Source organism: Mustela lutreola, chromosome 11, assembly GCF_030435805.1.
Source record: "Mustela lutreola isolate mMusLut2 chromosome 11, mMusLut2.pri, whole genome shotgun sequence".
In the NCBI taxonomy this organism is placed as follows: Eukaryota; Metazoa; Chordata; class Mammalia; order Carnivora; family Mustelidae; genus Mustela; species Mustela lutreola.
In genome coordinates, this window is record NC_081300.1 from 39107584 (window position 1) to 39121507 (window position 13924).

Here is a 13924-nt window from a genome sequence, read left to right on the forward strand (position 1 = left end):
TGATGTAATCCACCACCACCCACCTTCTCTAAACCCCTGGTAATCTCTGCTACCATACATAAAATCTTCAGTTTTATCTTTATTGTGAAAATTAAGGAAAAGAGATAAATTCTGTGGCCAAGTTGACAAGGTAAGGCACAGGATAACACTCAGTAAGGTGACATGACCCCCAAATAGTATATTATAGCTAGAGAAGATAATGGGGGCATTAGCACACCAGGAATTCATAGTTTTGAGAAAGGCATGAAACTATTTATGATAAAGTAAACCAATGTATACACCAAAATTGGACAGCTGGGAACAAGGGAGAATTTTGTAGGGAACCAACAATAGAAAAATTATCCTAATTGAATGTAAAAGCATGTATAAATCCATAAAGGTATAAGAATATCATGATAATAATTCAGAAGGAAAAGAAGGATGTTAGCTGAGATTGATTTCAAGTTTGAAATTAAAGAGAATGGAGGCTATTTAGATAAGGGAGATAGATTCTAGAGACATGTGTAGTAAGGTGATGAGTCTTGAGCTCAGGAAGACCCTTGGGCTAAAAAGAATATTTTAGGACTCATAAGGACATTACTGGTAGTTGACATTATGGGGAAGGTATTCAATTATACCATAGGAATAGGTATCAGGAACACAAGTCTAAAAATCTGCATTAACCACAAATATGTTTCAGTATTATAAATTAAATTTTCTTCATTAATGTCCTTCCATTAAAGTGGTATATATCCAAAATTTTCCTAGAATTACTAATAGAAAATTTTACTTAGCTTTAACCTTGCCTATTAAATTGATCACATTTCTAAACTCTACCAGTCAAGGTTGTAAGGGGATCCCACAAAGGAGTCACACAAATTCACATCACCCAGTTTCTTGGGGTAATTGTTTACTGTTAGAAACCAGAAGAAATTATCAAAAATGCATGAAATCAAATGATACTTTCAGCCAAAATAAAGTTGCAGGGGTCATATTTACCCTTTTACCTAAAACAGCCAAATGCCAAACAAAATATATGGAACAACAGTTTTCAATGCATTTGACAAATCAAGGATAGTGATTTAGAAAGAGATGAGACAAACAAGGCAAAACCTCTAAATTGGTTCAGCTTACTGCCCTGAGAGAATTTATAGACCATTATATAAGCTGATAGTGGGGGAAATAAATAGAGGGGAATTCTGTAGACGCCAAGAGTTGAGTGGATGGAGCTCAGAGTTTAAGAAGATCAAGGCAACTACAGTACACAGGAGAGAGTATTCTGCAGAGAACCCTAGAAATTTGCTAAGATTCCTCCTTAAATAACTAGTTGAGCAATATATGCTTATAAGAAAACTACCTTAGCCCAAGGAAAGTTAAAATAGTATCTGGTTGTTACACAAGACATGTTCCTTCAAAACAGAATGAAAAACCTCACAATTTGTAGTCTCAGAAAAGTCTCGTCTTGATAGGGGATTAATTAACTATAGACCAACATAGCTCTGTCTCTACCTAACAGATCTTGAAAGTAATATTCAAAAGATCAGACGGGTTTCCAAGTAACTTAAATGTAACTCTAAACAAATCGCAAGACTATTTATAGGAGTGTAAAAATATCAAGCACCAAAGAAGGTAAAATTCAAAATGTATGACAACCAATAAAACATCACAAGGCATACAAAAAAGCAGAAAAATACAAACCAATAATGAGAAAAATCAACCAGTTGAAACTGACATGGAACTGCCACAGAGGTTAGAATGAGCAGACAAGTACATTAAGCAATTATTATAACTGTTTTCCATATGTTAATAAATTATGTAGAGGCATTGAAGGACACAAAATAGAAATATAGAAAAACTACAATGCCTGAGATGAAAAATACATAGGATACTATTAATGACAGATTTGTTATTTCATAAAAAAAAAAGATTAGTGAATATTAATTCTAAGAAATAGAAACTATCCAAAATGAAAGACAAAGAAAAATATTTTTTGAAATGAAAAGAGTTTCAGTAAGGTATGAGATGTCTTCAAACAGCCAAATATATGTAACATGTAATTCCCTAAAGGACAGGGGAAAGAGAGGAGAACAGAAAAAAATATTCAAAGAAATTATGGCTGATTTTTTTTCCAAATTTAATGGAAACTGTAAAAAAAAAGTAAAAAATTTCAACAGACTACAACCTCATGAAGTATAAAAAACTACACCAACAAATATCATAATCGAACAGCACAAAACCGGTGATAAAGAGAAAATTTTAAAACCAGCCAGATACTGAAAAAATGTGTTACATACAAAGGTACAAAACTAAGGTTGACAAAAGATTGAAATCAAAAGACAGTGGAGTAATATATTTAAAGTAATTGGCTTAGGGAAGCCAAAAAGGTGAGGCACAGGATAACACAGGTGAAATGAATTTTATACACAGTTATGTCCTTTAAAAGAGTCCAAAGTAAAGACTTTTTCAGATAGATAGAAGTTGAAAAAAATCATTACCAGCAGACTTGCACTATAAGAGATGTTAAAGGAAGTTCTTTATGCAGAGGAAAAAAGACACCAGATGAAAATCAGAAACTATTCAAAGGAACACTTCCAGAAACGGTAACTACCTGAGGGAACATATGAGATTTTTTTCATATTTTTTCAAAACATTTGTAAATGACAAGTGACTGTTTAAGCAAACAATGTATAGCAATATAGTACATAGTTTATAGATATCTGTAAGTGGAAATGTATGACTACATTAGCATGATAACCAAGAGAGAAGAAACATATTAATCTATGAATTTATATTACATGTGACATATAAAAAATCTCCCAACAAAGAGAAATTCAGGACCAGATGACTTTTGGTGCCTCCCACCAAACATTTAAAGAAGGGTTTGTAACAATCCTTCTCAAAGTCTTACAAAAAATTGAAGAGGAAATGGTGCTTCCAAACTTAAGGCCCAAGGCCACCATTACCCTGATACCAAAGCCAGATATGGACAGTACAAGAAAAAAAAATTGCAGGTCAATACCAGTGATGAACGTAGATACAAAATTCTCAACAAAATGTTAGTAAACTGATCAACACTGCATTAAAAAGATCATCCACCATAATCAAGTGGGATTTATTCCTGAGATGTAAGCATGGTTCAACACACACTAACCCATAAATATGATGTACCACATTAACAAAATGAAAGATAAAAATCATATTGTTGTCTCAATAGGTGCAGAGAAAGCATATGACAAAATTCAACACCCTTTTATGATTAAAAAAAAAAAAACACTCAACAAGTTAGGTATAGATCAAATGTACTTCAATACAATAAAGGGCATATATTTCAGTCCACAGCCAATGTCATACTCAATAGTGAAAAGCTGAATACTTTTCCCTTACCATCAGGAACAAGATAAGGATGCCCATTCTCACTACTTTTATTCAACATAGTGCTGGAAGATCTAGTCACAGCAATGAGACAAAAGAGATAAAAGGCATCAAAATCAGAAAGAAAGAAGTAATACTTTCTATGTTTGCAGATGATATGATCTTATATATAGAAACTCCTAAAGGCTCCACCAAAAAAAAAAAAAATTCTTGAGACCTAAAACAAATTAAGTAAAGTTGCAGGATACAGAATCAATACACAAAAACCAGTTGTGTTTCTATACACTAACAATGAACTATCAAAAAGAGAAAATAAGAAAATCCCATTTATAATAATAGCACCAAAAAGAATAAAATACTTGGAAATAAATTTTCTAAGGACCAGATCTGTATATTGAGAATTACAAACATTGATGAAAGAAATTAAAGAAGACACAAATAAACGGAGAGATATTTCATGTTCATTGATTTGAAGAGTTACTCTTGTTTAATTACCCATACTACCCAAAATGATCTAATGCAGTGATCTAATTTCTGTAAAAATTCCAATTTCACTTTTCACAGAAATAGAAAAAAAGTATCCTAAAATGCAAATGGAACTACAAAAGGCCACGAACAGCCAAAGCAACCTATGAAAGGAGAATAAAACTAGAAGCAGCATATTTCTGATTTCAAACTATGTTACAAAAAGAAAAACAAAAGAGTATGGTATAAAAACAGACCCATAGATCAATGGAACAGAATTAAGAGCCCAAAGATACACTTGTGTATATATGGTTAATTAAATTTTGACAAAAGAACCAAGAATATACAATGGGAAAAGATAGTTTCTTCAGTAGTGTTGGAAAACCACATGTGAAAGAATGAAGCTGGACTCCTATCTTACATCACACACACACAAAAAGGAAAAACTCCAAATGGAACAACACTTGAATGTAAGACTAGAAACCATAAAATTCCTAGAAGAAAATACAAGGGTTGAGCTCCTTAACATTAGTCATAGCAATAATTTTTTTTTAAATTTTACCTCAAAAGCAAAAACAAGCAAATGGGACTACATCAAATTAAAAAGCTTCTGCCCAGAAAAGGAAACCATCAACAAAATTAAAAGGCAGACTATAGAATGGGAAAAAATATTTGCAAACCACACATATCCAATAAGGAGTTAATATCCAAAATACACAAAGCACTTGTATTGACCCAATCGCAAGAAACAAGCAAATAACCCAATTAAAAAATGGCCAAAGGACCCGAATAGATATTTTTCCAATACAGTTATTCAACAGGTACATGAAAATGTGCTCAGTATCACTAATTATTAGGGAAAAGCAAATCAAAATCACAATATATCACTTCATACCTCTTAGGATATCAATCATCAAAGATAAGAGATAAATGCTGAGGAGGATGTAGAGAATCCTTATACAGTGTTGATGAGAATGTAAGCTGGCACAGCCATTATGGAAAACAGTATGGAGGTTCCTCAAGAATTTAAAAGTAGAACTCCTATATGACCCACCAATCCTACTTCTGGGTTTATAACCAAAGGAAATGAAATAATTATTTCACAGAGATATCTGTACTCCCATGTTCATCGTAGGTTTATTCACGATTGCCAAAGTATGCAAACGACCTAAGTGTTCACTGACAGATGAATAGATAAAGAAAATGCAGTACACGTATGGAATGGAATATTATTCATTCTTCAAAAAGAGGGAAATCCTGCCATTTGTAACAACAAAGGAAAGCATTGTGCTGAGTGAAATAAGCCAGACAGAGAAAGAAAAATAGTGCATGGTATCATCTATATGTAGAATCAAAAACAAAATTTAAAAATGGAGATCATAGTGCTTGCCAGTGGCTGCAGGTATGGTTGGGGGAAATGGGAGAAGTTCATAAAAGGGCACAGGCTTTCAGCTATAAGATGAATAAGGTCTGAGGATTTAATGCAAAACATAGTGACTATATTTGATAACATTGCATTGCATAACTGAAATTTGCTAGAAAGCAGAATATAAGTGTTTTTAACCCCCCCCAAAAGGATAAATTTGTAAGGTAATGTTTGTATTAATTCTATTGTGGGAATCCTTTCACAATATATACATATATGAAATCATTACATTGTAATACTTTAAATATACATATGACAGTATTGTCGATTACACCTCAGTAAAGCTGAAACAAAGCAAATTCAGCATCTATTGTATTTTCTATATAAATGCATCATCCATTCATAGTCTTCATATTTTTAGTCCTAATATCTTGAATTAATATTTTTCAAATAGTGTTTTCCCTCAGAATTCATTGGAAAGCAATTACAGTGAAAAGAATTTCAAAAAAAGATGGTGTATGTAAAAGGATATCTTATTTTAGTCTTGCTGAAATAGCAAATTCCAAATTCACAAAGGATTTTTTTTTGGGGGGTGGGGGCTTTAGGGCTAATTCTAGAGACTGTAACTCATTTGGAGCCAAACCTATCCCCCTGCAAGGTTAGCACATCAGTGTCATGCTCGCTTTCCACAGGATTCTTTGAGAGCTCTGATAAGGAAGTCGCTCAGAGCACAAAAGGATCACTGGCAATAGATTACCTGAGATTTCTAACGATGTAAACAACAAGGTGTTGCACAATATCAGGAGATTTTGTTGATACTCTAATCATCAAGTCTAACATAACTAGAGAGAGTTCATAATGGCACAGAACGAAGCTACTTTCATGCACAAGAGATAGTTTTCCTAAAGCTTTTTAAATAAAACAAGAGCAAGATAATTTAAGCTTAATCTGTATGAAAGAATAACAAAACCAAGGGAATATTTAGAGCTCATTTAAAATCAAACCCAACTAAACTAACATCTAGGAAACCTAAGCATTTTTGCTCTTAACATCCCACACTGTATGATGTCAAGTCAAAAATGTAGAATAACCAGTTGTGTCTCTGCACCAACATGGTAAAAACAATATACAGACGTATCAAAACTACAGGATTGGCTACAGAGAAATCCAAGTTTGTAAAAATTCCAAAATGCATGGTCCTTCGCATTTAGGTCATTTCCTGGCAAACAGTCATTTGGTTGGGCTTCTGAAATGCTTCATGATTTTATGCCGCATGGATTCCAAATCATGTTTTTACTGAAGCAGAAGTTCATATTGAGCTGAAATACATTGGTTTAAAAATTATTGAAATTCAAATACAATGTAAAGGAAACTGTATGTATTCTTATGAAACAAAATTAAATTACAGTGCTAAATTGTTTCACAATAAGCCTGTTTTCCAAGTCAAACTTTATCTAGTCAGCAATCTCAAATTAATTAGACTAATTGCCAAAGTTTCAAACTTTGGGACTTTGTTCATATTCACAAATGGTATACATCAGAAAACTCATGAAATTTTTAAGTAACATGACCATTAAACATTTTATACATTATAAGCAAACCATTTACCAATCACTGTGAGGTCTCATTATTGCTAACAGCTTTGGAATCATCTCTAGAACCCTCAGCTACCCTTTGGAGCATATACGGCAATCCCAAGTCTCTTTCATTTGTGTAGATTAGATTTTTAGAACAATCAAAACAAATTCAGAGTCCAGAACGATGAATGAAATGAACGATTAACTGTACTGTTCAAGACCTTCGGTAATACAGGTCGAATTTATCCTTTTAGTTTTATCTAGTACCCCAGAAACACGGGTTTGTTTATTCAGAGTAGATCCTATGTTTTTCTGTCTCCTGGTTCATCTTTCTAGGTCTAGTCTACAAGGCATGTCATTTGTGAGCTATCACTGAATCCATAACTAGAAGTAGCATTTCCCTCCTGACAACCACGGCTCATCTGTGGCCATATCACATTACATGTCGTGATAAACTGTTACGTCCACATTCCTTGAGGCCAAACTGTATTTTGCTCCAACTTCAGAGATCGGAGGGGCAGTGAGGAGAGGGTGGTAGTGTACTACTTTTCCACTTCTGACCACAGTATCTGCCATGGTACCAAAAGGAGATGCCTTAAACATAAATGAAAATGAGAGTTTGTTCAGTGAATAAATGAAAGAGAAAGGTAATTTACACTGTCCATGCAAAGGTTGAAATTTAAGCACCAAGGTTCAATTTAACTTATTTATTTTCTTCCCACCAAGACAGTTTTTCCACAGTACATCCTTTGGGATTTTAAGAGGTGCTACCAGCTGAAAGATCAAGTGGACAATACATTTCTGAAATGCTGGATAGTAAAACACTAAGCCAGTTTTCTTCTTTTTTTTTAATGTCAGCATATCTGGGACTATTTAATACGCTAATGTGCTTGATAACTCTTGGAAGAGTGGGGTAGAATATTCAAGGGTTACCAGATTTTTGACCACAGAACATTTTGGTTTTCGGCAGAAGAAACATTGTCCTCTGAGAAGGAAAGCACACAGGATTAAATTTATGCTAATTAAATTAGCAATAAATATGGGAACAGAAAAAAAGTGAAGGAGGATCCAATTTTATTTACAGGAAAAATTTGGGGAGAGGTTACTTCCCATGCTGAATTCTAGGTAGGCAAGCCTTTGTTTCCTGAAAAGAAAAACAGGGCCTACTATTACCCACAGTTTTGTTTGTTTGTTTGTTTGTTTGTAAGAAGTCTAGCAAGATCACAGAACTTGATCATTCATCTTTTTATTTTACTAATGGCTTGAAGACCCTTGAAAAATTTTCCTCCCTCAGAATATATTGGTTTAGGGTTAGTCATCCTCTTTTTAAATTACTATGTTAAACGCAAAATTAAAGTATCACTTTCTCTTTATCATTTGATGTGTTGCCAAAGATAGGACTGTTTTCCTGGTAAATATAAATTACATTACGCCACATTTTCTGAAAGGCTGCCTAGTTATCCACCTAATAAGGTTGCTGGTTCTTCCCAGTCTCCTGTCTCCCAGCATAAAGGCCTGTAGCTGCTTTGGTCTCTCTGAATTTCTAACTTACTTTTCGGGAAATCTGATAATATTTGAAATACCAGTTAAAATCTAGCAATATAATGTTTCTTATGAATGCTCCCCCGCCAAAAATCTAATAACATTGCATAAAAAAAAGACAAAGTAACAATTTTCTTTCTTCAAAACCACTCAGCTATGCAATCTTTAGTTCTTTTAGACCTTCAGAAGGTATGATCAGTATGCATAGGAAAAGTCATGTCTCTTACTTCACTTTGCAAGAGTGCACTGCAGAGCATTAATAGCTGCATTGCCTTGTTAATAAACTTCAGTCAAAATGCTTTGGGAGATAATTTGATTAAAAAAAAGAATAAAAAACACCGAAGCTGAAATATTGCTTTTATAAGCTGCAAGATCAATTCACCATGTGCTTTTTTAATCAACTGAAATATATACATTTAAACAGAAAACACAGATGACTTAGCATCCCCCCATATCATGTCAGTGAGCGTGACTAGTTCCTTGTAATTTTTTTTTTCTAATACTCTCTTGTGCTCTGACTTATGAGGGAAAAACTTTCCATGAAAAATGTGTGCTACTTTTCCACTTTTGGCCTTGTATGTGCTTCTTCTCTGCCTTAATTACAATATAAATCAACTGCAAAAAAAGATTTACAGTGATTACACCTCACTTAGAGAGCTGTGAAGATTGATCTGGAAGGGGTATGTTTGTCAAGCTCTGCGTCTGCTTCTCATCTTAGCTAGTTCTAAAGGGAATCCCAGGACAACATATTCAAAAAGAAGTAAATGTGGGAGGGAAAATCTCTGGCATATCATTCTGTTCTTTGTGTTCTCACTGAATATGCCAACAACTTACTCTTAGAAAACTCCAGGACTTTTCAAACCGTGTGAACTTCAAACCCAAGTATTTACTACATTAGGAGAAAATATCACCATAGCTACCGAACTGATCCCTGAGTATCCCCCATTTTCTCTGCACCCAGCTGGGTGAAATAGAAATTGAAACACGAAACTTCCTGTTTCAAATGAATTAATTTTTTCTTTTAAGATTTTTGTTTATTTATTTTAGAGAGAGAAAGGAAGCACTTGCAGGCTTGAGCATGCAAGTGTGGGTAGGGCAGAGGAAGAGGGAGAATCCTAAGCAGACTCCACATTGACAGTGGAGCCTAACTTGGGGCTCGATCTCAGTACCCTGAGAGCATGACCTCAGCCAAAATCAAGAGTCCCACACTCAACTGACTGAGCCACCTAGGTACCCCTCATATGGATTAACTCTTATCACCACCAGTAAAAATTTATTAAGGACATATATTCAGGTCACTGTACTAGTTTCTTGGAGAGAAGTTAATCAGTCCTTACTTTTAGGAAGTTTGTCTTTTTTCTAGGGTAAATTCATTATCAATGTGATCACACCAGGCAGAACAAAAACATACAATTAAGAAACTAAGCTGACACAATATAATGCATCCTTACATTGTAGCAAGTCTCATAGCTTGACATAACTTTCTGTACCTCTACATGTACATGTACATCTACCTGTACATCTGTCCTGCCCACCACATTGCTGTTCAAGGCAGGCTGGTGAGACTGTAGTCAGAAGGATCAAGGAGATGAAATAGCATGCCTTTAGATTTATTTGTGTTGGATTTCTTTGAAAGCCAACTTGACTGCTTCATTTAAAAAGTGACCTCAGTGATTCCTTCTCGATAATGTAATAAAGCCTCTAATAAATTATTTTTTAAAAGATTTTATTTATTTATTTGACAGAGAGAGATCACAAGTAGGCAGAGAGGCAGGCAGAGAGAGAGGAAGAAGCAGGCTCCCTGCTGAGCAGAGAGCCCAAAGGAGGGCTCAATCCCAAGACCCTGGGATCATGACCTGAGCTGAAGACAAAGGCTTTAACCCACTGAGCCACCCAGGTGCCCACCTCTAATAAATTATTAGGAGAGCTATTTACTAATTTGCCACTATATCCCCTTTAAAAATGGGCTTATCTTTCCAAACAATACTCCTGAAAAATCATGTTTTCCTGTTCAACAGTTACCTACTTTTATTGTTTCCCTACAGTGAAAAGGCTCTTATTGAAGAACCAAGTGCCAAAGGTTTTCACTCTCAGTTCATGTGAGGACTCAGAAAGGAGTGTAATCATACTTTAAAAATAAAGTATATTCTCAAATCTAGAAATTAGCTAGTAATTGAAATTATCATCACAGTATTTTAACTGATGACCACTGAACTCTTTTCTGGCAAACGGCTCATAGAGCATTAATTGCATGTCACATTACAGATCTGCAGATTTAAGTTCTGTCTTGTCCTTGGGACTGTGAGTTCTAAAGCAACTTTTTAAGTGTCTTTTAGGGTACAAAAGAAATCATTAAACTGAAAAAGTTCTATTTGATCTGAGAGAGATGTACTTCATTGTCCCGTCAAATATCATTCCCTGTTCCTCTAACCCATATTATCATCTACCACTTTAGATGGTGCTAAGAAGTTCCACTGCCTTCTACTACTACCCACAGCATCCAAGAAACTAAGGACACTCCAGAAACCATTTTCTACATAAAGCAAATTCAAAGGGTTTTAGAAAAGAAGTTTATTCTGACTTCATTCTGATCAATGTTTAAGTGGGGATAACCTGGACTTTTTTTTACAATCCTATTTACATTTTAATGGATTATTTAAAATAGCTCATCATAGCAACTCTTACTAATATACAAATAAGATCCTAATTTAAGAAGAAAAAATAATCCTTCCCTCTAATATCAATCAACAAATAATATTACTAGATATAATATCTGCATTATGAAGTTTGCAAGATGCAAAAGAAAAGATAAAAATGAAACTTTGAAAATGTGACCATATACAAAACTTTATACACTCACAGAAATATAAATCTTATTTCAAATTTTACCTCAAAATTGGCCCTCTTCTTAATAATTGATATGGGGTTGGTTTAACATTGGATTTGATCTTCATCATGGAAGAATTTTTATTTCCCTAATCAATACTGAAAACACAATATGAAAGAAACATTTACCATCTTAAGCAAATGGGCTATTTGAGCACCTTAGAAACACTCCTACACATCAGGAATGTAATTATATGCTAATTTAAGATTAACAGAATGCAGACTGGCATTTTATTATGCAAATCACATATCAATTGTAATTAGCTATTTATTAAAGCAAGACTTAGCCTAGTTAGATCGATCATACAAAATTAAGATTTAGATTCATTGTTTCTCCATTTGGCTATCTATTGAATTACAATACAATATCTGTTTCCATATACAGACCCACACATCTCAGGTATACAGGAGCTGAAGTTTGATTACCGACAAGTGTCTGAAGTAGGAAAGCATGGATAGTAAACACGTCCACCCTGCTTTTATTTGCCTCTCGACTCATGCGAGTTATCAATGCTGGTTACAAAATGAAATTATGTACAAATGTTTCCTATGTCCTGTCTTTTACTTCAAAGATAAAGTTTCAGCCACCATCATCATTCCCTGGTGCTCTCTCCATAATCAAGACAAATTTTTACTAATTGTAAAACATGACCATGTTTCACGATAAAAAAGACAGCTATATTTTAGCCCATTGACTGCTTCAATATTCTGTATATCTGCGATAGTCTCATTTCTAACAAGTGTTTCTGTCACCTTTCACTGTTCTGATAGGACATTTTTATCATACAATTTGACCGAATCCAGCCATGAGGTCCTTTAAGAGTAGGATATTTTTTAGGCTTTATTCAGATAAATATTCAATATTTCATCCTTATCTCTTACTTAAAATCTCTGTTCTTTTCTTAGTTCTGTTCCTCTTCTTAGAGAAAAATATTTTGTAAACGCCTTTTTGGAAATAAGTATAAAATCCTTTGTGTTATCAAGATATAAATATCACACTATATCTTACTGTATATTTAAGGTAGAATAATCAGTTCAAATTCACTTAGTTTCCATAAGAATGTTTTATACCTGCTTAAGTATAACCTTTGTGTCTGTATTTAGAAAGTGTGTTCATGATGGCATTGAGACATCCAGAGCCAGACCTTTTAAGGGATTATTTCACTTCTTGGGTAATTAAAGCAATTTAGCCTTTGGTGTAGAGGCTATGAATAGCACTTGAGGGATGAGGCATGTAATAATTACCCAGAAAACTACTAATATGTATTATGGCTCAGTTATAACATGCATTTAGAATAGCAGCAGACCGAATCAATATTGAAAACCAGAGCACACATTCATAGTAAACATTCTGAATATCTAAAAACAAAAATGAAGACTCCTTTTACATAAAAGAATATCTTGAGAAAAATCTCTTCTGATACACCTTCCAGCCAAGTTTCTGTTACTGATTTCGCACTTGTGTTCAGAAGAAGCATATGTTTAAAAGAAAATGGTAGGGATTTCTACCAAATGTAGGTGTAAATATATATTACATTTTACACAAACATTTTGTTAATTATGTACTTTCATATATATGTATGTTAATATGTTGTTGTTTTCCTCACATTAGATTGTAAACTCCATGAGGGTGAGAAATTTTCCTCTTTTTCCCCATTGCTATAAATAAATATATTTTTGAATGAACGTAAACATTCAGTTATTGAATCTAGTGACAGTCATCATCATCCAGCCTTATACAATAACCCAGATTTCACTTTCTGTATATAATAAAATTATCTAGAAGACACTGCAGTAGGGCAGGGATGATGAGGATAAAAGAATCTCTAAAGCGGTAGAGTATTTTAAGTGTCTGATTCACTTTCTGCCTTAAAGCTAGTTTGATTTTTAAAGTTAAGAATTGGCTAGGTCAGATGAAAAAACATTCCTTGGCATTTGCACTGTTGGTCTCCTACAAAGAGTAATGTAATGGTGTTTGTTGTTATTTTTATTGTTGGTAAGTCCTCCACATGTATGACTTTAAAATAATACTGTTTTCTTAATTAATGAGTAGTTACTGATTTTTGTTTGTTTGTCACTTCTAAACAGGAGGAATCTTCAAATTTAATGCAACACATCTTAGATTTCTTCCAGACTTTGACAGATGGCTCATGTAAAGACGATGGTTAAGCAAACAACCAATGTATCTTGGATGCTGAAATAAAAGACAAGAAAAGTCACACAGTTCAGATAACAGTGTAATTGGACATTCACCTGTTTGCCATTTCACACTTCCATGGACGAAAAACTCACTCACCTCCCAGCATGCTTTGCCACTCTTTTACTTACAGCAAATCCATAACAATGAAACAGGTGACTTTCATGCTGCTGTCAGGAACGATCTAATTTCAGCTCTGGGTGACTGATTGCAATTGGCTTTGCCTCATCTGATAATTAATCTATGTCACCATTAATTGGAAGAGAGAATAATTACTGGCAGTGTTGACAGTGACTGTTCGCTTCCCCAGATTTCCCCATCGTGTTGGCCCAAATAAAGGCTTTGCGATTCAGTACTTAAAGTTTGTTTAAACTGTAACAATACCTATGCCCATGTGACACTTTCAGACACTCTGTCTAATGTACTTTTGTTTTTGTGTTTACCAATCTTTTTTAGCTCACTGAGAGCTGTCTCTCTCAATCACTCCTCAATGTTCTATCTTAATTTTGTGGAAGTTTAAAGTTTTCAATGAGCTGGAGA

At 34.1% G+C, this 13924-nt stretch overlaps 1 protein-coding gene across 2 annotated transcripts in view; it reads left to right on the plus strand.

Annotated features, from left to right (window-relative positions):
* Positions 1-13924, plus strand: part of CCDC178 (coiled-coil domain containing 178) — a 442908-nt gene extending 428984 nt beyond the window's left edge. For both annotated transcript variants that reach the window (XM_059140259.1, XM_059140258.1), the window contains one exon: positions 13276-13924. In XM_059140259.1, coding sequence (XP_058996242.1) covers positions 13276-13356 — 81 coding nt within the window. In that variant the 3' untranslated portion in view covers positions 13357-13924. The remainder of the gene's footprint in view (positions 1-13275) is intronic.